Raw genomic sequence first — 24,074 nt, 5'->3', positions numbered from 1 at the left:
TTTATAGATTAATTATTTTAAGGAACAAGGCAGTATAACATGATGGAGTGGAAAGAGTGCTGAACTAGGCGAAGACTTGCATTTTAGTGCTGGCTCTGATCCGTAATAGCTGTTTGACTTTGGGCAAATCACTTAACCTCTCTGGGCCTTAGTCTCCTTATCTGTAAATTGGGAATAACCAATCATTGATGGTTGTGGTGATCAAACAAAACCCTGACTATGAAAGCATTTTGTTAATTGTAGGAAATGGCAACACACTCCAGTACTCTTGCCTGGAAAATTCCATGGGCTACAATCCATGGGGTTGAAAAGAGTTGGACGTGACTGAGTGACTTCACTTCACTTTAAACATATGTAAAGGATCGTTACTAGTGTTAGAATTTTCTAAGGATGTGTACAGTAACACCACCTAGCCACTCTCCAGCCTCAGAACCTCAGGAAGAACCCTTGAAGTCACAGATGAAAGGGCCCTGAATTTGTTGCCGTTATAAGCCATTCCACAAATCTGCTCAACTCTACCATTGGATGGGAAACTGGTCAATTATAAATAGTGTTAACTAAATAACACTTCAGAAATGGCAAGGATCTAACAGAAGCAGAAGAGATTAGGAAGAGGTGGCAATAATACACAGAAGAACTTACAAAAAAGGTCTTAATGACCCAGTTAACCACGATGGTATGATCATTCACCTAGAGCCAGACATCCTAGAGTGTGAAGTCAAGTGGGCCTTAGGAAGCGTTACTACAAACAAAGCTAGTGGAGGTGGTGGAATTCGAGCTGAGCTATTTAAAATCTTAAAAGATGATGCTGTTAAAGTACTGCACTCAACATGCCAGCAAATTTGGAAAACTCAGCAGTGGCCACAAGACTGGAAAAGGTCAGATTTCATTCTAATCCCAAAGAAGGGCAATGCCAAAGAATGTTCAAACTACCTCACAATTGCACTCATTTCACATGCTAGCAGGGCTTCCCAGGTGGTGCTAGTGGTAATGCCAATGCAGGAGACGTAAGGGATGCGTGTTTGATCCCTGGATTGGGAAGATCCCCTGGAGTAGTGCATGGTTACCCACTCCAGTTTTCTTGCCTGGAGAATCCCATGGACAGAAGAGCTTGGCGGGCTACAGTCCATAAGGTTGCAAAGAGTCAGACATGACTGAAACATTCATGCATGCACTCACATGCCAGCAAGGTAATGATCAAAATCCTTCAAGGTAGGCTTCAACAGCACGTGAACTGGAGTTTCCAGATGTACAAGCTGGGTTTAGAAAAGGCAGAGGAACCAAAGATCAAATTGCCAACATTCACTGGATCATAGAGAAAGCAAGGGAATTCCAGAAAAGCATCTACTTCTGCTTCATCGACTATGAGAAAGCCTTTGACTGTGTGGATTACAACAAACTGTGGAAAACTTTTAAAGAGATGGGAGTACCAGACCACCTTACCTGTCTACTGAGAAACCTGTATACGGTCAAGGAACAACAGTTAGAACCGGACATGAACAGCGGACTGGTTCAAACTTGGGAAAGGCTGTATATTGTCGCCCTGTTTACTTAACTTACATGCAGAGTACATAATATGAAACGTCAGATGAATCACAAGCTGAAATCAAGATTTTCAGGAGAAATATCAACAAGCTCAGATATGTAGATGATACCACAACAATGGCAGAAAGCAAAGAGGAATTAAAAAGCTTCTTGATGAGGATGAAAGAGGAGAGTGAAAAAGCTAGTTTAAAACTCAGCATTCAAAAAATAGGATCATGGCATCCAATCCCCTCACTTCACGACAAATAGATGGGGAAAAAAAGGAAACAGTGGCAGATTTTATTTTCTTGGGCTCCAAAATCACTGTGAATGGTGATTGCAGCCATGAAAGTAAAAGACACTTGCTCGGTGGAAGAAATGCTATGATAAACTTAGACAGCATATGAAAAAGCAGAGACATCACCTTACCAACAAAGGTCCATATAGTCAAAGCTATGGTTTTTCTAGTAGTCATGTACAGATTTGAGTTGTACCATAAAGAAGGCTGAGCACAAAAGAATTGATGCTTTTAAATTGTGGTGCTGGAGAAGACTCGTGAGAGCCCCCTGGACAGCAAGGAAGGAGATCAAACCAGTCAGTCCTAAAGGAGATCAACCCTGAATATTCATTGGAAGGACTGACGCTGAAACTGAAGCTCCAATACTTTGGCTACCTGATGTGAAGAGCTGACTCACTGGAAAAGACCCTGATGATGGGAAGATTGAGGGCAGGAGGAGAAGAGGGTGACAGAGGATGAGATGGTTGGATAGCAGCATCAACTCAATGGACATGAGTTTGAGCAAGCTCTGGGAGATAGTGAAGGACAGGGAAACCTGGCATGCTTCAATCCATGGAGTGGCAGAGAGATGGACACGACTTAGTGACTGAACAACAACAACAAATAACACTTCGCTCTACTCACATGGAAGAGTGCCCATATATTTTATGCCCACCAACCTCAGTATTAAGAACAATTTGGAATATGAGGTGAAAATTACACTTTACACTCTCTCTCCATTATCTGTGCATATGGAGGGGAGAAAATAGGATGGGTCATCATAGAAAGTGGAAACTAATAAAATCACGTGGTATAGAATGTGTTCTCCTAAAAAGTGGAAAATCCCAAAGTCACATAGTATATGATATGACTCATAAAGTTTTATTCAGACTCTAAGCTGTGGAGGCACCAAAATACCATTTTTTGGATGTAATTTTCCTAGGGTGAGTCCATGAGGTTTATAAACCATGTGTACATAATTCTGACTTTTCTCTAGTATGACATCTTCATTTCACAGGTGAAGAAAATAAAGGCATTTCTTAAGCCAGTTGTAAGACTCCCCCATTTAGGGTTCTACACAGGAGATCCCATTTCTAGAAGAACTCTGATAGGAAACCCTTACTGCCCACACATAGAGAGGTTTGGACTATTTGGGCTGGTTTCACCTCTCATTTCAGTGGCATTTCTGGTAAATATTCTGGCCAATAGAATCAAAGCATACAAACTGACTTGTGCATGTAGACAACTTCAGTGGCTGTTACAAAAACAACCACAAAAGTATCTCTGGGTCACCAACAGAAATGAATGGATAGTCAGCACTGATGTAGATCATCAAGCCATGGGACTGGTCTGACTGCTTGTCGCTGGAATTGGGTGGTTGTTTGGTGTTGCCCTGTCACAGCCTAGAGGTTACTGCATTTTTACTGTGAGTGAAGAAATGCAAGTGTTCCAAGTATCCCAGGCGAGACACAGGTGCTCAAAGCAGGCCTGACCTCAATAATGAGTAACTGCCTCAGGTTGGCAGTTGCCCTTGGGCTCATATTGAATGTTACTATATTTAGAAAGCTATCATGTCATCCTAACATTGCTTCATGTTCAAGAAGGGACAGGTAGAAAGAGTGCGGTGGTGCTTGTGGGTTTCACGTGCAGCAGAAAGGCAATCCTGAACGAGAGATCCCTGGTTAACTGCGGTGAACTGTGCTTGGTAAAAACTTGAAAACTCCCAAATCTTGCATTTCTCCTAGGCATCTCTCTTTTGGGCTTCCCAGGTGATGCTAGTGGTGAAGAACCTGTCTGCCAATGCAGGAGATGGAAGAGACCCGGGTTCAGTCCCGGGTTGGGAAGATCCCCTGGAGGAGGGCATGGCAAGCCACTCCAGTATTCTTGCCTGGAGAATCCCATGGACAGAGGAGCCCGGCAAGCTACAGTCCATGAGGTCACAAAGGGTTGGACACAACTGAAGCACACATGCACGCTCTCTCTGAGTGCCATTAGGCCAACAGGAGCACTAGTCCTTGACCCCTCTGGCCCTTAATATGTATATTCAAGGCAATGATATCATTCACTGATTTCTCCCTTAATTTCCTTTGTCCAAATGTTGCCTGATGTAGCATATCCTTCTGTGTGTACCTGCCTGGCCTTTTCAAACAAAGTATCTACCACCACATGGGGCTTCCCTTGTGGCTCAGCTGGTAAAGAATCCGCATGCAATGCAGGAGACCTGGGTTCGATCCCTGGGTTGGGAAGATCCCCTGGAGAAGGGAAAGGCTACCCACTCCAGTATTCTAGCCTGGAGAATTCGATGGACTATATAGTCCACTGGGCCGTAAAGAGTCGGACATGACTGAGTGACTTTCACTTTCACTTTTTATCATGAAGCAGGGGTCTTGAGGCATCTCCAGGCCATGTGAGGGATTCCAGAGGGCCTCCTGACTACATGTATTTCTAGATCTAGACATTCTCGGTGCCTGAAATTGCTACTGTCAGAGCACTTTAGCTGGCTAATGACAAAGAAAGCTCTTATTAGAATGTTCATTTAAGGATACTGAACCATTATCAGCCATTAGCACCCTCTCTTGAATTACTATATTATATAAGTTAGTCACCTAGAACAGCTTTGGAGAAATGGGACTTCTGATTAGGGAGGTGCTGCGGTTTTCAAAAATACAACACCAGTTGTCTAGGTGCTGTCAGGTCGAGACTTACCCTCAGTCTCCTTTCAAAAGCTGAAATGTTGCCTTTGTTTTGCTCCTTGCGCTGCCGCCACTCGATGAGGTTAGCGTTGTGCTCCCCGGGCAGAGAGATGTTGCATTTGCCCAGGGTGGGGTTGACTGCCCCGGCCAGGATGTGGGGCTCTGAACTGAGGCTGATCTCCATCCCGCTGGCAAAAGTGACACGCAGGGAGCCGTCTGGACTCACCCGATAGGTGCTCTGGGTATTTTCTGCAGAGAGAGGAGCGAAGGAGGAAATGGGGGAAGAAGAGGGAAGCACAGAAGCAGAGGAGAGACAAGCTGAGCTTCAGGAGGCAAGTTGGGGAAAGGATGAGCAGGTGGGGCGCCGTGGACCTCACTGCCCTCTGGGCTAGACAACCATTCTGACAGGCCCAAGTGCTCTCTGTCCGTTTGGGTCTTGTTAGTTTCACAGCTGTGCTGTCTTGTCTGTTGGATAAAAGACTCCTGTGTAATACTGCAGGCTGTTTCTGTTTTTCAAAACGTTCTCATTTTTAAAGGATTTCCTCGCAAACTCCCTCTCTGACTTGGTGGATTGGCCTTCTCCGTTTGATATGCTGGGAGCTAGAATGAGTGGAGTATGCAGTGTAACTCGGTACCCTCAGTGCCAGGGGACACCAGCACAGTGGCTGGTCTCCAGGAAAGGATACACTGACAAAGGTTGCCGCCAATCCTTTTAGAGTGGATCTGATGTTGGACAGTTCTGTGTTCGGCCTCACAGTCTAACAACAGAATGGGTCCTTAATGACTGGGCAGAGAGAAAATGATTTCTCTGTGTCCATTTCTCTCAGGTTCTAAGACATTCTTTCCAAATCCACCTTCCTTTTTTCCTTCCTTCCTGTTTACTTCCCTCTTGCTCTCTCCCTCTCTCTCCTTCCTTCCCTCTCTTCTTTCCTTCTTTTTTTTCCTCCATTCTCTCTTACATTTCTCTTATATTCCAGATTGGTGTGCATCCTCACTCCTCCTTTTTATTCACCCATGTCATCACTGCTCTAGAATGCTAATCTCAGATGGGACACAGACTTTGTGCCTTTAGTATACCCCAATCAGAGCTTAAAGAGCTTTACAAACAGCTGGGTGTTGGGAAATGGCTTGATGGAAGAGTATATTTGGCAGGAATTAAACCTCCTAACTCCCACAGGGATGTGACCCAATGTTGCTATAGGAACTTTATGAAAGATGTGACTTGGGATTCAGCCTTCACAGCTGGAATATGGGGACAAGAAGACTTCTATTCATTAACAGTGTGTGGAGGTTTGATGGCAGAAGTAAGAGAGATGCTATTAGAGGTGAGCAAAGTTGGAAATATTCTTACCTTGTTTTAAAATATATATGGTACTTGTGGCTGTCAGATTAGTTGACATGAGGACGTTTTCGCGGTTGGAAGTATCTAGCTCCACTTTTGTCAGCTTCTCCAGGTCACTGTGGAAGCTGCTGACATCTCCAGTGGGAAACGTTGCATTGGTCAGATGCCCCTCGGGGTCATACCTGCGGAATGTAACCAAACCCAACTTTGAAGCCTCTTGGCAGTGATAACGGGCCTTTGCAAAATAAAACTCACTTGGCAGCTAATACAGTTTAACTTTGAGTGATAACAAGTATTATTAACCTTGTTCAATAAGAAGAAAAAGGTCAGAGAGATGATTAATCAAACGAAGGTATTTTTTGCAGCTTCTGAATTCTTGATGACTTCCTTGAGCTGTGCTGTTTTACAGAAAAAATATATCTGATAATGAATCACCAGGGTGGAAAACTGATTTATGAATCATGTCCTGCTGTGTGCAATGTTGCAGGGAGCCCTCCATTTGCAATTTCAGTCGATCCCATTAGATGTGATGGATGACAAAAACCAGCAGAGGGTGCTGTTGGCAAAGAAAAAGGCGGCACAAATGTTCTCCGCTTCCCCCCACCCCCCTAAAACAGGCAGAGAAGGCCAATAAACTGATTTTGCATTGTGATAGGAAAATTATATTTGCTGCTGTTTAAGTTGCCAAATTTGAAATGAATGAATCATTATTCCAACAAAATGAACAAGCACAGAAGATAATGGAAACATGCTCATTAAAACATTCTGGAACCCCCTGATCTCAGTGTCACTTAATTTTTTTCTCTTTTTATAGTATAGTACATAATGTGTTGCAATTTGCCTATATGAGTAAGAGCTCCCCCCCAAATAATTACCTGGGATAATAGGCAATAACCTATATCTAGAAATAGAGTCTGGTGAGTTGATTTTTTTTTTTTTTAAAAAATCAGAACTATTGGCAATCTGACTGGCCTCCAAATGGAGAGAGCTTCCCTGAAGGCTTTTGATGTGGAACTGTTCTTTTATTGCCAATAGAACGAAGAAAAATAAACCCTTCATTAAAAGTAAAGACATGCACTTGGAAGCCCATTACTGTTTTCTTTTCAAGTTGCAAATTAAAAAATATTTAAGTACTTTTATTTGCTTTTAAAATGTTAAACAATTATATTCTTTTTACCTAAAGTGAGCAGGATAGAGCCTGGACACAGTGGTGGAGCCTGGCCCTACTGCCTGTTGTTGTTCAATCACTTCAGTTGTGTCCGATTCTTTGTGACCCCATGGACCGTAGCCCACCAGGCTCCCTCTGTCCATGGGGATTATCCAGGCAGGAATACTGGAGTGGGTTGCCATTTCCTTCTCCAGGGGATCTTCCCAACCCAAAGACTGAACACATGTCTCCTGTACTGCAGATGGATTCTTTACCACTGAGCCATCAGAGAAGCCCCCTGACCCCCCAAACGATGCTACATTTTAAAGAATTCAGTCTGGAGAGTTGCTGAAATTTTAAAACTTAGACCAGTCTTTGGTAGACTTGGAAAAGGGGCTAGACATTATTTTACAGGACGAAACTGGACTTGAAGCTATACACAATGGCATGTCAAGTTTGTTTCTGTGTGTACACGAGCATGCTCACAGGCACACTCCATCAGTTAAAAAACAATCAGGCACGCAAATAAAAATAATCAAATAGGTCATTTGACATCACAGATATGGCAAGCCTCAGTTATTTAATTGGATGCACCCTTTGTTTAAATGGATTTCAGTCAAAATGGCTATTGGCATGTTGCTGCTATGCTGCTAAGGCCTTATTACCAAAGAAAGGCCGAAGGGTGCTGTTTGTGCCTGGGGTTAATGGCAAGCTCCTCCCTGCTGCTCAGCCTGTTTGCCCATGGCCTGCTCTGGGGCTCCGGGGCTGTGAGAAGACCCTTGATGAGAACAGGGCATGGAAGGGCCCGAGTGCCTAACACAGCCTGACTTTGTCTGCCTGGTCTTTCTTCCAGGGGAGGAAAGCAGTATCGAGCTTTGATTCTCACAAGTTACCAATCTGCTTTGGCCTGTAGGGAGGAGTCTCCGGGCAGCAGACAGAAGGAAGCTGCTGCAGGCCCCCTCCCGAGGGAGACTGTGGCCCCACAGCCTGGATTACGCAGGCAGTTGCTCTCTGTTTCACATCCTTCACCAGCCACCCTGCCACATCAGTTTACCTTTCCTGATTTCTAAAGGGTTTCCTTAGCACTTGGCAAGGTCACTCCTCATTATACCCCCAGGAGATCTGACCTAAGATGCAGTTTCCTCCTCTCTCAGTTACACAGCCTCTTGTTTTAAAGTAAGATTTCCTCTAAAGGTGACAGCAGTGGTGGTGCCCACTTCTCAGGGCTAGATGACAAGATCAGATGCCAACTGAGCCGTCCACAAGCAGAGTACAAGGGCCAAAAATCTGAACGAATGTTAGCACTGGCCTGTGGTGTAATTCCCTGGATAGACGTAGCTGGAAGGCTGCCCTCTGGTCCTTTTCTGGTGAGGGAGGTAATGGGGTGGGGATAAGGTAGGCTTTCTCACAGTCCTGCCCAGGCGCTAGAGAGCTAAAAAGTTATATTGTCTGATTTCCTTTTTGTGGCTGGATAAGTCTCTTTATTTGAAAATGTACAGTTGACTTTATCATAAACAAAGTACCTTGAGGGTGTTTTGCTGAGTGAAGTAAGTCAGACAGTAAATACTGTATGATCTCAGTTATATGTGGACTCTAAAAAAAAAAAAAAAAAAAACAAAACAAACTCAAAAAACCTGAACACACCAAGCTCGTAGGAAAAGAGATCAGATTTGTGGTTTTCAGAGTTGGGGGTGGGTGAAGGAATAGTATAGAGGTGGTCAAAAGGTAGAAACTTCCAGTTATAAATAAGTACTGGGGGGACTTCCCTGGTGATCCAATGGTTACAAATCCACCTTGCAGTACAGGGGATGTGGGTTCTATCCCAGGTTAGGGAACTAAGATCCCACATGCTACAGGGCAGCTAAGTCTGTGCACTACAACTACTGAGCCCGTGCGCTCTAGAGCCATTGAGCTGCAACTAGAGAGAAGTCCACACACTACAGCTAAGACCTAACCCAGTCAAATTAATTAAATAAATATTTTTTAAAAAAGTACTGGAGATGCCATGTACAACAAAATGATAGTGAACACTGCTGTGTGGTATGTATTAAGCTTGCTAAGAAACTAAATCCTAAAAGTTCTCATCATAAAGAAAACAATATTTTTCTTGTTTTTTTTTTTTGGTGTTTATGTGGGATGATGGATGTTCACTAAACATACTGTTGTCATCACTTTGTGATATATAGAAGTCAAGTCACTAGGCTGTATGCCTTAAACTTACATAGTGCTGTATGTCGATTATATCTCAATAAAACTGAAGGGGAAAAAGCCAAAAAAAACCCCAAAGCACTCTACCCCCAACACACTCACCCACCCCTATTCTTCTAGTCACGTCAAAGCAATGGGATTGGTGGTATCTGCAGAGTGGCACCTCTCCTGGGCTCAGCCATGCACATGGCCTTCCATCAAAAACAACAGGCCCATGTCTCTTCTGTGGGGTCATTTCCAAAGGAAGAGCAACAGGTAGATTCCACAACTTTGGAAAGATTGCTCTGAAGTGGATAAGCAATAAAGGAAATCTTTGATTTCCTATGGCTTGCTTGAGGTTCCCCCCCCCATCACAGGGGACTGCTTTTTTCCCAACTGAATGTCAAAGAAACAAGTTTAATCAAAATCTCTTATGCTGTGGGTTTCCCTTTGGTACCTGCATCCTTTGGTGCAGAGAGCACAAGCCCAATATGCTGCAACTGATCCCCTCAGGCCATAACAGGGTACTAACTTTCTCCTTTGCGCCTCCACTCATCCTCTGCACCCTGGGCTGTGAGTAGCATCCACTTAACCAGGCCCACAAATTCTGGTTTGGTGAATTGTGTGATTGGGCATTGACTGTTGCCTTCACGGTTATCAGGAGTGAGTTTGCCATCACCCTATCCCCTTCTGTCTTGATTTTACAGAGTTCCACTGTGTGTGTGCACACATACGTGTTCCCGCAGAGCAAAGGAAACATGCAGAAAGGAAATTCAGGATTCATTCTTGTCCTTGAGGACCATATCATTTACAGTAGGGGAGATGATATTTACACATTATTAAAATATATTTTGTCTGATATTTTCTCATAAGGGCTAGCCTGCCCTTTCCCTTGAGGACAGTCTAAGTCACAGATAAACCATGCTGAGTAAAAACCAGAAGCTCCCCCATCTTTGCTTTTAAGAAAACACTGAATATTATAGAGGAAAAATTCATTAATCATTTTATAAAAGGAAATAGATCCTCTTTACCCTCTCAGAAACCTGAGCAACCTGATAAGCATTCTTTAGGAAATACTAGATTCCCCTTTCCTTGCCAACAACTTCATTTGGCTTCCTATGATTCAGCCCAGGTCCATCATGCCCTTCTATCTTCACTTGTCCTTCATTCAATAAATATCATCAGTCTTGGGCTGGGTCCTGGGGATACTGTGCTGAATGAACTTCGAAGTCTAGTAGAGTAGATAAGATAGGCACACAAATTGCTCTGATGCCAGAATACTGCCATATACTTCTGTAAACAAGGAGCTGCCAGAGTCATTTCCCTCCGGGCTGAGCACAAGGAAAGGAGGAGAAGGAAGTGGTATTCGAATCCTGGAAGGTAGCGGGAGATCAATCCCTTGATAGGTAGAGACAGAGGAGGGGAGGAAGGCATTGCGAAGGCACGCACTCTGGTGGTTGGGAAGACCACTGAGGGAAGCAGGATGCGGGAGCGCGAGGGTCCTCTCGGAGGGGCATGGGAGATGAGGCTGGAGAGGCTTGCTGGAAGCAGAGCTTGGGGAAACTGGGGTGCCAGCCTCTGGAGGAAAGCATGCAGTCGATGGGCAATGGAGAGGCATAGGAAGCTCTCAGGGGGAGAACAGGATGACTCCTTACGTGCTGTGGTGGCAGTGAATCTTGGAACGGGAGCTATGGAGCAGGGAAACCTGTTGGGAGGCTTACCACCCCAGTTTGTGTAAGAGAAGATGGTGGCCCCTTGCCTTTATGAAATGCATGGTGATAGCCCTCCTAGGTGGTAAACTCTCGCCTCTTTAGAGAGAGGGCACAGGGCCTCATTCACCTCTGTATTTTCAGTGTGTGGCCCAGAGCAGGCTCTCACTGCTTACATTTGTTGAATGTGGGAAGCAGGATCTGCCTGTGCAGATGGGAACAACGGGGTGGAGATGAGAGTGAGTGTGGTGAGAGGACAGACAGCCATCCCTGGGGATGTGGAGGCTCAGTTTACACAGACATCCCGTGTGGTGCAACTCATCCTCCCAGCCAGGCTCGGAAAGTTTGTTCTGCAACTCTCTTCCTTTGCTTCAGCCCCTGTCCCTTTGCTAGTTCTTTCTCCCCAGCATGACCCTCCACAGCTCTCACTGCCCATTCCCAAGACTTCTTAAGGGCATAAAGCCCAAGGGGAGGGGAATGAGCAAAAGTGTTCAGTCTGTCTGTGGAATCCTGAAGGAACTGTTGGCAATGCTACATTCTTTCTGTTTAAAATGAAACCCTCCACCTGCCCAGAGGCAGGGGGCCGGGCCACGTGGCACCTTTGTTCTCTCCCTACTCGGAGATTCTGGAAAACAGTTCGATGTGCTCAGACTGACTGTTCACTTACATAACCATGGGAATCACATCCTCTCCCTAGGCAAATATCTCACCCACAGACGCGGTGGGTTTACCTTGCTCCCTTCCTCCTCCTGCCCCCGTTCCATGAATCTTATCAGGTAGGAGGAAGAACCTTCCCTTTGCCATCTTCCATAAGACTGAGCAGTTGTAAACAGCCTAGAAGGCACCTAGAGCCATCATGAGGGCATTTCCAAGCTGTCAGCAAATAGCGGGTTTGGTGGGTGGGGGTGGGGAATGTGCGAACCAAGTCCTGAGATGGAGAGAATACAGAAAACCAGGGATCAAGAGATCACGGAAATGCATAGTCCCCTTGGAGCGGAGGGCTCCCACAAAGGTCAGGGGCCCGAGGAGCTGTCAGCTCAGTCTGCACCGGCAGCAGTGACAAAACTGACACTTTGGCCTCAGTCTGGGACCTCTGCAGATGAGTGTAGTAGAAGCCTTTGCCAGGGAAAGTCTTGTGAAACAAGGAGGCTGCCCTACTGTGGAGATGCTGGGTCCCTCCCTCGGACCTCCGCTGGGGCAGGGTCATCGCAATCATGAGTCCATGAGCCCCTGGGACCACAAGCCCTGCCTCGTTTCTATTCCTGCCTTGACAATCACTTCCCTGCTAGCTATTTCTCTGTGGTCAGCTTTCCCCTGACACTCAGGACCCTTAGGGGCGGTGGAGCATCAAGTACTAATACATGGGGTGTGCAATTTTTGATCCTGGTCCAAGTCAAATGGAATTAGGAAAAGCAATGAACTATTTAAACAACATAACACTACACAGGACAAGCCTACCCACTACCACGGCACAAGATCCATTTTCAAATCCCATTTGGACTGTCCGTGCTGTTCAGGGTCACTCATGCCATTCTTCCTCAGTGTCACTGCAGATCATCGAAAGTTGAATGGTTGGCTGGCTTCGCTGCTTCTCTGTGGCAGTCATTCATCCTGCCAACTTTTGCTTCTGTTTCTCTTTTTCTGTTTGTCATCTCAGAAAAGAAATTTGCTGTTCACCTTGGCAAAGGATTTGTCCCCTTTCGGCCACAGAAGGCAGCCTGTCTTTCATCTCAGAGCATCGTTCCCCCAGACCACCTTCTCCCAACCCCAGGATGGCTCTAATCCTGACCAGAGGAGGTGGTCCGATTCTGTGTCCCCCGGCTTCAGAAGAACAAGGGAAAACTCAAGTCAGTGCTCAGGACTGGCTAAAGTGCTGGAGGAAAAAAGTGAAAGAAGTCGGGGCTTGTACAGGGTAGACTGTGAGAAGAATGAGTTCCATTTGAAGGCTGGAAAATTGCTCATTCTGATACATGCAGGCAAGAAGGGATGGGAGCAGTGTTCCATTGGGAACAGAATACACTGATTCAGGATGAAGAGGAACCTTCCACAGATGCTACCTGGTCAAGAGGGTTTCGGCACAATGCTGGCTGGAATTTAGAAGGTGGGAGAAGGAAGAAATGGATATTCAGCCTCCCTTTCTCTTTCCTGGAGCTCTCCTATTCCTCTTGTCCTGCTCCTGCAGCACAATCTTCTAGCTCCCCAGACTTCCAATGGTCACTCTTGTTATTCCAAGTCCTCTTTGTTTTTCTGGAAGGCAGTGGCATGGTAGTGGAAAGAGCATTGGGCTAGAAGCTCAAAGACTGACTCTAGACCTGGCCAACTAGCAAAGGGAATGGCCAAGTTATTCCTCTACTCTGGGCTTCCATTTCTTTATTTGTCAAATGACCTCTAATGTCTCTTTGTGGCCATAAAAATCCCATGATAACCCCATGTGAATGCCCATGTTTCTCATTTCTTAATGCCTCAAGCTTACCCAACAACAGTGACATTAGATGTTACTTTTTTACTCACTGCCGGCCGAGTCCTGGTGATAGGCCTGAGCTCCACTCACTGTTAAGCATCCTGCTTGCCTGCATCACCATGCCACCATGGACCCACATACTAGCAGACTACAATTGTCTTCTCTGTCCCACATCATCAATTTCCCCCTCTGCACTGGAACATTTTTATCAGCATACAAATAAGCCGATATTTCTCTCCTTCTCTTTACTCCATTCCCCTCTGCTCCAATTTCTCTGCTCCTCATTATAGCAATATCCTCAGAAGAGTTCTTTACTCATGGTCTCCAAACTTTCTCCTCCAAGTTGCTCACATTACTATTATTATTGAAATATAATCAACATATTATAAAAGTCATCATTTAAAAGTATGCAATAGGGCTTCCCTGGTGGCTTAGTGGTCAAGAATCCGCCTGCCGCTGCAGGAGACACGGGTGCAATCCCTGGTCCGGAAAGATTCCACATGCCACAGAGCAACTAGGACAGTGTGCCACAACTATTGAGCCTGTGCTCTAGAGCCTGGGAGCTGCAACTCCTGAGCCTGAGAGTCTAGAGTCCATGCTCTGCAACAAGAGAAGCCACCACAAGGAGAAGCCCGTGCACTACAACTGCAGAGTAAGTAGCCTCCACTCATTGCAACTAGAGAAAAGCCCACACACAGCAAAGAAAACCTGGCACAGGCAAAAAGAAATGAATACTTTTTAAAGTACACAGTATGCAATTCAGTGGCTTTCAGCACATTGACAATGTGTGTAACCATCCTCACCATTTCTAGAACATTTTCATCACCCTCAAAATAAACCCGGTACTCAAAAGCAGTCACTCCCCATTCACTCCTCTCCCTAGTTCTTGGCAACTGCTCACCTACTTTGTATGACTTTGCCTTTTGTGGACATCTCATATAAACAGAATTATATAATATTTGTCCTTTTGTGTCTGGCTTCTTTCAGTTAGCATAATGTCTTTGAGGTTCATCCACATTGTAGCATGTACCAAAACTTCATTCCTTTTCATGGATGAATAAAACCCCATGGTATGGATGTACCACATTTTGTTTGGCTATTCGTGACTTGATGGACATGGTACTTTACACTTCTTGACTATTCTGAATAACACTGCTATGAAGACATGTGTGTCCATTTCCTCTTAAACCTGCTCTGCTAAACCTTTCGTCCCCCACTGCCCATAGCACCTGCTCTTGTCAAGGTAAACAATGATCTTCACGGTGCTGGGTGGAGTGGTCAACTCTTAGCACTTATCTTACTTGACTTATCAGGAGTATTTGACACAGCTGATCACTTCTTCCTTGAGTCACTTGTTTGTCCTTTCCAGGACATCCCACTCTCCTGGTCTTCTTCCTACTTCACTAGACTTTCTCAGTCTCTTTTTTTGCTGGTTCCTCTTCATATACTCAACTCTAAATGTTGGCGGGCTCCAGGTTCCATTATCAGATCTCTTTCCTTCCTTGACTACACTCACTTTGCCATGAAGATGTCGTGGCTCTAAATACAATCTAAACACCAGTGGATACCAAATTTGGATCTCCAAATTTCAAATCTCCAGCCTCTCTCCTCCATTTCAGACTCGTATATCCACTTGCCAACTTGCTATATTCCCTTGGATGACTAAACTGATTGTAGCCGACCCTGAACTCCCACCCACTATCATGTACTCCTTTCCTGGTCTTCCCCATCCTGGTAAATGGAAAGTTCAACACCCATTTTCTGTGGCCAAACACTTTGGAGTTATTTCTGATCCTTTTTTTCTCCCACACCCCACATGTCATCTGTCTATCTTGATAGCTCTACTGTCAAAATATATTTCAATTATTACCACTTACTGCCCTTACTCCCTGGTCTAAGTCACCATATTGCCTGGATTATCGAAGTATCATCCTCCCTCCACTACATTCCTTTGCTTCCACCACACCGTCTGTTTTCTGTGCAGAGCAACTCTTTAAACATGTAAGGCTGATTATGTCACTCATTTCCTCGAAGCTCTCCAATGGTTCCACTTTTTACTCAAAGTCTTTACAAAGGCCTTCAAAGCCCTATGCAAAGTGGCCCCGACCACTTTGTTGATCTCCTCTCCCAACTATGCTTGCTCACTCCACTCACAGTGGCTGCCTTACTTGAACACGTCGGGTTTGCTCCTGCTGCAGGGTATTTGCCCATGCTGTTCACCCTGCTGGGAAGGTTTTCCCCCTTCTTCCACCCATACACCCATATACTCACCCATTCACCTCCTACAGGCATTTACTCAGATGTCACCTTCTTAATGAGTCCTTCCCTGATCACCCAGGAGCTTCCCTGGTAGCTCAGAAGGTAAAGAACCTGCATGCAACGCAGGAGACCCAGGTTTGGTCCCTGGATCAGGAAGATCCCCTGGAGGAGGGCGTGGCAACCCACTCCAGTATTCTTGCCTGGAGAATTCCATGGACAGAGGAGCCTGGCTGGCTACAGTCCATAGGATTACAAAGAGTCGGACACGACTGAGTGACTAACACTTTCACTTTTTCCTCCACTTTTAAACATCTGGTGCTATAAATAGTTCGGAGAAGGCAATGGCAACCCACTCCAGTACTCTTGCCTGGAAAATCTCATGGACAGAGGAGCATGGTAGGCTGCAGTTCATGGGGTCCTGAAGAGTCGGACATGACTAAAGTGACTTAGCAGTAGCAGCAGCAGCAGCAGCTATAAATAGTTAAAAGTTGATATGTAAAATATTTTACTGTTTTGTATTAAGAACATCTGACTGTAGCCCACCAGGCTCCTCTGTCCATGGGATCGCAAAGAATCAGACACGACTGAACTACTAACAGTTTCACTTTTTCTGACCACCCAACCCAAAATAAAACCCCCTTCTGCCCCCACATCTTGATTCCCCCTTACCCTGCTTTATTTCCTTCACAGAACTTACCATCATCTGAAGTTCTGTATAATGTAAGCACTATGACGGTAGGGATTGGTATCTGTCTTGCTCATGGCTCTATCCCCAGCACCAGGTATATACCAGGTGCTCAGCAAATATTTGTTGCATGAAGAAGTGAACAGTTAAACTGATTACTTTGTGTTTTTTTTTCTAGTTTTACTGAGGTATAATTGACAAATAAAACCGCATACAGTTCAAACATACAAAGTGATGATTTGATAAATAAGTGAAGGGTTGAACTGGTTATTTTGAAAACTAGTTAATAATTCTGCCATTTCTGGTTGCTTAACTGAATTTAACCAGTAGCTTTCAAGATACTTGTTTGTTTAATTTCAGCTGCAATGTGATCTTGTGTGACTTTTTAAAAAAGATTCCTCATTAGAACTTTTACCTTTCTTAAGGGTAGTATATTTTAGAATGTGGCCTCTTGAGTTAGACAGCTGGAGTTTGAATCCTGAACATCTGTGTGAATAAGAACAAGTTCACCATTCTGGGTCTCAGTTTATTCATCCATAAAATAGGCATCACAGGAGCATGGATCCCACATTGTTATTATGGGGATCAAAGAAAATACTTTATGTAATCACCTAGCTTAGGAGCTGGCACATAGTAATGCCTCAGTGAACAGTAGCTTTAATTACTCTTATTAAGATGTAAGAGAAATTTTTCAAGAAATAGAGGAACACCTGCAACAGAAACAAGTGAATATATTTTTCTAAATGAAACTAAAATAGCTGTCCAGCTCTTTTGTACAAGTGGCATTTCTTTGGGATATGATCCAAAATTTGAAGACCAATTGTTTTGTCCCTTTCCTCTGGAGGCTTTCATGGGACTGGACCAATTCTTTCCACATTTCTATATCCTTCCCAGGTGGCGCTAGTGGTGAAGAACCCACCTGCCAATGCAGGAGACATAAGAGACCCAGGTTCAATCCCTGGGTTGGGAAGATCCCCTGGAGGAGGGCGTGGCAACCCACTCCAGTATTCTTGCTTGGAGAATCCCCATGGACAGAGGAGCCACTTAGCATGCACACACACATGTCCTCATGGAAGAGTACACATGAATTCCTCATACTGAATATCTTCGCTTCTCACATTCCTCAACTTGAATGCCATTTCAGGCTCTGGGTTCAGCTCTACTGATTCTTTTCACTCGGTAAATTGGTTAAAACTTCAGCAATTCCCTTCGTGGGGACGACGCTTGCTGACTGTTCACAAACTAGCTTTCTAAACAGGTTGACATGCAAACAAGGTTGCCCCGCCTTAACAGTCAAGGACAATGGTCTCTATTTCCCTCAGGACACCTCTTAGTAGCCTGCCCTCAGACACACCTTGTGTAAATTCCCCATTAAACAAAGTTATCACAGACCTGGTCCATGAATACCCAAATGTGCTGGAGTCTGCCTTATGTGGGGAAACTGGGGGAGTGCAAGTCTGTACTGGAGTTTTGACTCCACTTTTCCCAGAAGCAGTCTCTCCAGTTTGAGCATTTGTCCCACATCACTTCATACAAGCTTTCATGGCCCACTGTTCCTAGCTCCCACAGCAATTTTACACTGAGTTGGGCTGGACTGGGCTGGGCACGCATTCATTCATTCATTCATTCATTAAACCCCACAGGGATCAATAAATACCAGTTAAACCACACTGTTTCTTTGCTACTTTAGAACTACTTTCTAGTTTTGTTATTTAAATGAAAATTTCTCTTGTTTTCCTAGCAATGCTGTAAATTTTTCTGAGTACATGGACTTCCACCTCATTCCTGTCTCCTGCAGTGCCACACTTGATTCTTCATTCAGCCTATGTTTTTATTATTATGCTCTGCAAAAGTGCTCTGGAGAAATGGGTTTGAACCCTAGGAGTTGGGTTAAAATTTTCTCCTTGACTTTTTATTTTTTTTCTTTATTGTGGTTGTTAGGAGAAAATAGCATGCAACACTCAGCAATTACTAAGTCATTTTCCCACTGTAATACAATTTCAAATACAAACTTAAAAGAGCCCACGTTGAGAATTAGAAACTTACTCATAAACGGTTGTCCATCCATTTTCGTTACTTTTGGTAGCCAGGAGCCCTGTGTTCCCTGGATAGGTCATCAAGGCCAGATTGTAGCCTTGAGCTGACACTCTTTTCAGGACTCCGTTGCTGCTTATGGTCAGCCAGTACACCTGCCCACCGGGCACCACAAGCCAAAGGGGCATTCCGCTTGCGTCTCGGCGAATATGCACGGAGTTGCCATTGCTGCTGGTAATCGCACCCAAGTCGCCTTCAGCGTTGTAGGTGAAATTATACACATAGTCTCTCGTTATCAAGTTCAAGGTGTGCAGGTGGGTTCCGTTGACGGTGAACTGATAGAGTTCCTGATCAGCAGGTGAGGCAATCTCATACAGACTCATGTCATTTAAGTGGGCTTGGTTCCTGCTAATGGTACGAATTCGAACATTCCCAAGGTCTGCCACGTAGAGAGTACCATCAGGTGCCACTGCTAAGGAGGAAGGGGCTTTCATCTTGGCATCTTTGGCATAGCCACCATCGCCTGTGGAAGAAAGACCCTGATTTTAATAGCTGTTGTCACAGCATTTTAGCAACATACCAAATACAAAAAAATGGCTATATATCAAGAATCATTTTATACAACATTGTAAAGCAATTTTCCTCCAATTAAAAATTAAACTTAAAAAAAGAAAAAAAAAGAGAATCTACCCCCCCACCCAAGAATCATTTTAAAGGGAACAATCAGTGAACCAACATTCTCCATGTACCCCAATTGGATATTTGAAGTCCATTATTCACAATTTTTGAGTCAGCACCACTGAAGATGAACAGAAGATGCAATGATCTCAGTGAACACCAATTTTGTGAAATCTTCAATCCTGCTGTTCCGTATCTATTGTATTGTTGGATACAAAAACAGCAAATAATAACAGCCACCCCAAATCTGACTAGAAATCCATGAGACTTATGCCTGTCCATGTTTGCAGGATCTATGTCAGGGCTTTCCATTTCTTCTCTGCCCAGAGAACCTATCTTCTGTTAATTCTCATTGTCACGTTGTCAAAGTACACTAAGTCTGTAAGTGCAACAATGACTCAGAACATCAAATTTGATAACCAGAATAAATATTCCAGTTTTGCCTTGAAAGAAAGATACCAATTAGCAAGATAACTATAAAACTAATTGTCCAGGAAAACACTGGAAATATCGATTAAAAGTCCTATCGACCAAGTTGCTCACTCCTGGTTCCTCTGTCCCAAGGAAAGATAAAGGTTAAAAGAACCATTTGGGCCTGGATGACCGGTTTAATAGGGCTGCATGTAGCACGGAGGGATTTTCACATTCCAGCAATAAATGCATCTATCGACATTTACAGGACTGTTTACTATCTGAAATATCCACTCTGTGTTTTGGTGCAAAGGCTCTTTCTGCTCCTCACCTCCTTATCAATTGGAAGTAAAAGGCACTATTGGTTATGAAAAAATTTTGGATTAAAAAAAAAAACAATGTAAGTAGAAGACTGATGTCTTGAGAACCCTCCATTGTGAGATTTAATTTTGTCCATGGACACTCAAAGCAGTCTGCTCATAGTCCCTTTGGGTTTCAAGTAGCTCACATTATTAAAATGGAAACCAGTCACTTAGTAGAAGTAATTTTTCCTTACCCAAATCAGTAAGTATAGGTTTTACCTAGCTATCCTTTCTCTAAAGTACAAAAAATATGGAGATCTCACATTTGGATAGTGGTCCTAACTTCCTGAGCACCAAAACTTTTATTATACTAGTTTATCTTCAAAAGAGTGAGACACGCGATCACTGAGACATGCGGTCACTCTACTTAGCAGGTGGAATGAGTCATGACGAGGTTTTATGGCTTTCCTAGGGTCACTCAGTGACTCAATTGCAGAGCCAGGACCAGATACTAAGCTGTCTGACCACTAATCCATTGCTTTCTCCACTGCCTCATACCAATGTTTACAAGGACCACTTTTGTTCTTTTTCTGACTTTTCTGATGCCCGTTTTTCTTTTGAAAACAGACAAGGGGAGCTGGTGAATTGCTAAAAAGGTCATACCTGAAAAACAGTCACAGTTGGGATCAATTTTGCAGTCACAGTCAGTGGGGGCCCCAGCTATGATGGAGATCTCCCCATTGGTGGTAACTTGCTGAATGCGGTTTACTTTCCTCTCATCTGTTTCAGCTATGAAGAGCAGCCCGCTGTGGGAGACGCTGATGGCCCTTGCCGACTCTAGAGTGGAGTGAATTGCTACCTTGCTGACCAAGAAATGATCGATGCCTGGCACCTGGCAGTGAATGGGACGCCCTGCAATGATCCGCACTCGCCGGTTCTCAGAAATTTGCAGCACAATGTTGTTATCCAAGACATACAATGAATTGTCCATAGGATTGACTGCAAGGTCTGTTGGCCACTCTAATCGCACCTGCAAAAAGAACAGAACACACACCATTATCTTTCTGGGACAGTTTTATCTTGAAAGAAAAATTAGCTTATTAGTCTCCCACCCCCCGCAACAGCACCATCTCTCGAATTCCAGCAATGTTGGTGTTATCTGGCAAAGTTGGGAAGGACAGTTGATTAAATGTTCTGGTAAACACATTTGCCATTTATGGATTTCCAACATACTGTGAATTATTTTGCCCCTATAATTCCAGAAAGACCCTTTTCAGAGCATAGTCTCCTTACTACATCTCAAATTCATCTACTTCTCCCCATCCCCACTGTTGCCAAGCTAATTCAGGCCACTGTCATCCCTCACCTGGGCCACTGCAGGAGCCTGAGACACATCAAGGAGTTAGAAGCAAAAGGACTGGGGTGTGTGTGTGTGTGTGTGTGTGTGTGTGTGTGTGTGTGTGTATGAGTGTGTGGGGTGGTCTGGTGTGCTGGGCACTGGAGTTAGAAGCAAAAGGACTGGTGTGAGTGTGTGTGTGTGTGTGTGAGTGTGTGTGTGAGTGTGTGTGTGTGTGTGTGAGTGTGTGTGTGTGTGAGTGTGTGTGTGAGTGTGTGTGTGTGAGTGTGTGTGTGTGAGTGTGTGTGTGTGTGGGGGTCTGGTGTGCTGGGCACTGGGGACACACAGGCAAGCAAACACAGATCTACCCTAGTTCCTTTTTCGACACAGGAGGCAGCCCAGTGCCTACCCTGACATTTCCCCACCAGCTGTTGTTCACCACTGGGCACTTCTCAGAGAACGGCGTCATGTTATGTGCACTCTCAACTCCACCACTCACTTATTCCGTACTTTATTTCTCTTGTCTTATGGCTAGACCAAGGCAGAAGAGTGGGCCCCATTCCTGGCCAAGATAGTAACAGTGATGTAGCTGCTCTTCTTTCTGCCTTGAGTGAAAGCCCAAGGAAAGCTTTGTTTTTCTCATTGAATCTGAAAATCTGAAAACAAGATACGGGCTGCCATCGCATTCTGAGGCCCACTGTTTCCCAGTTGGAAGAGGCCTTCCACTCAGTAATGAAGTGGACAAAGGCCAGTCTGAGATAAATCTCCCTCTAATTCTGTCTCTTAATGGAGGGCAACTGGTGACATTGTAAAGAAGACAACCTCCCCTCTTGCACCACCTGGGGCTCTCTGCCCCCTGTGTCTGAGTGTCTCCCCTAGACACCCAGAAGCCTCAACCTGTCCTCCTGTCTCTATGTGCCCTCAGTCTCGACATGGGCTGGCCTTCTCTGGTCAGTGCCATATGCCTCTGGGCAGCTAGGAATTTGAATGCTAATGGAGTATAAAGCTGAGCTTGTGCTATGCATGTTCTACAGAGCCTTTCAGACTGAGGCCATTGGATAAACATTAAACACCAGCCTTAACAGCTCCCAGAGCAGTTTGCTGTGATGTGTTCCTCTGCACGTCCGTCTGAGGCCCTTGCATGTCAATGTCCTGTCAACTAAGGGGGAGAACAGGAAGATGGTGCATTTCCGCCACAGGCCCCCACTCTGGACCTTCATATACACCATTCGGCTGGTACAGAAGCTGTTTGTGTGCGCTGGGCCTATGGAGCACAGTCCCCCAGGAAATAAGCTGGGGCTGGCTGAGGAAGAGGAAATGAATTTATTTCAGTCCAACACTCCTATTTGGATCAAGTCTGAAGTCAATGACCCAGAAAAAACAAAGCTGGCAGAAATGACGTTCTAATTATCCCCACTCTGAGAGCTGAGGCCAGGGCAGAGGCCGGGGACAGCACACACCTGGCAGGAGTCAGAGAAGGACACGTTTTGGGCTCTGTTCTCTGCTGTCAAGGCCGCCTCTGAGATAAAGGCTTGTAGTTGGAAGATGAGCTGTTAAATTCTCCAACTCGCCCCATCTGATTTAAGTCAACACTATTGGTGTCATGTTTATTAGGTTTAATATTGCCTCAAAAATACACCAGCTACTCTGTCTGTTTGTTTTCTGTTCCGTCAAATAAGTCTCCCTCTGGCAGTTTCCTGTGACTAAAGTGGCGTTTGTGCTTCTGAGACACTTTCTGTACCAGCTACACAGAATCCCTTTAATTCCTATTTGATTTGGCTGGGCAGCTCATCTCTGAAATCTCCTCAGATGAAAGATGTGTGGCTATTTAGTAGTCTGGGGCCTGTGTTTTCAGAAACTGAAACTTTTCACCTCTCTTAGGTTGTTAGTCCCTTTTATATCTTTCTCATGTTAAATACTCCCATTTCCAGGCAATTTTTCAAGCAACTGGTGGTTTGTACCAAGGCATTTCCACAACATACAACCTAACGTAGAGGATGGAGTCTTTGCACTGACTCCAGCAGTCAGAATTAGCATCTGTTAGTTGCAGAGAGACCCCAGAATTACACACTACTGAGGTGGGGCTAAGGTTCACCCCTGAGGGCTGTTGGCATTTGTCCAAGTGGACAGAAAGAAACATTTCTTTGGGGGTGTTAGCAGCAGAAAGAGCTGAAAGGACAGTTGTGAGGTTCTGGGATCTTTGCATTGTGACCCGGCCTGCAGGCAAACCATTTGGCCTAATTTGTGGTCATTGCCTCACCTTGTAAAAATACATTAATTTGTTTGAAATGTCAAAATGTATTTAAGCTAAACTAGCAGTAAAGGTCACTGGTGTAGCCGCCAGCTGGTGGAATATGCCCATCTCCCAACAACCTTCCCTGAGAAATAACCCTGAGCAGAAAGGAGCCCTTGGTCTGGATGTCAAGCCTTGACAGCACCATGTCTTCCTCTGCTAACTGAAAATTTGCCTTGAAGGCACTTGGCTCTCAGGTCAGTCAGTCCCATGGTTGGCTTAAAAAGCAAGCTAAGTTTGACCCAAGTGGTAGTTTATAAAGCAGCAGGCTCTTATAGGAGAAAATCCATGTGTAACAGCAATATCTGAATATGAGCCTGCGATTAGACCAAACTAGAAAATTCCTCAGTTATGAACTTCATCCCACACTGTAGACACAGACCATAATTAGTTAACTGGGGCTCTCCTTAACAGTTTCAAGGCCGGTTCTTTCCCATATTAGTGTGTGTGCTCAGTTGCTCAGTCGTGTCTGACTTTTTGTGACCCTATGGTCTGTAGCCCACCAGGCTCCTCTATCCATGGGATTTCCCAGGCAAGAATACTGGAGTGGGTTGTCATGCCCTCCTCTAGGAGGTCTTCCCGACCCAGGAATCAAACCCACTTCTCCTGCACTGCAGGCAGATTCTTTACTGCTGAGCCACTGTGGTAATACGCTGAAGCATATTAGTGTGTAATACTGGGCAAATGAGGTATCTCCTATGAGTCTCTGGTTTCTTCATCTGCCACAAGGAAAAGA

General features: G+C 44.8%; 1 protein-coding gene across 2 annotated transcripts in view; it reads right to left on the bottom strand.

The window, feature by feature from the left end:
- The window catches only part of TENM1 (teneurin transmembrane protein 1), a 795,886-nt gene that overhangs the window by 22,806 nt on the left and 749,006 nt on the right, over positions 1-24,074 (bottom strand). For both annotated transcript variants that reach the window (XM_081563742.1, XM_081563743.1), the window contains 4 exons: positions 20,373-20,739; positions 18,331-18,841; positions 5,846-6,018; positions 4,508-4,743 (listed from right to left, as the gene is read on the bottom strand). In XM_081563742.1, coding sequence (XP_081419868.1) covers positions 4,508-4,743; positions 5,846-6,018; positions 18,331-18,841; positions 20,373-20,739 — 1,287 coding nt within the window. The remainder of the gene's footprint in view (positions 1-4,507; positions 4,744-5,845; positions 6,019-18,330; positions 18,842-20,372; positions 20,740-24,074) is intronic.

The sequence above is a fragment of the Giraffa tippelskirchi genome, chromosome X (assembly GCF_054371585.1).
Source record: "Giraffa tippelskirchi isolate mGirTip1 chromosome X, T2T-mGirTip1v1.2.pri, whole genome shotgun sequence".
NCBI lineage: Eukaryota > Metazoa > Chordata > Mammalia > Artiodactyla > Giraffidae > Giraffa > Giraffa tippelskirchi.
Note: the sequence above shows the minus strand (reverse complement) of the source record. Positions and strands in the feature narration are given on the sequence as shown.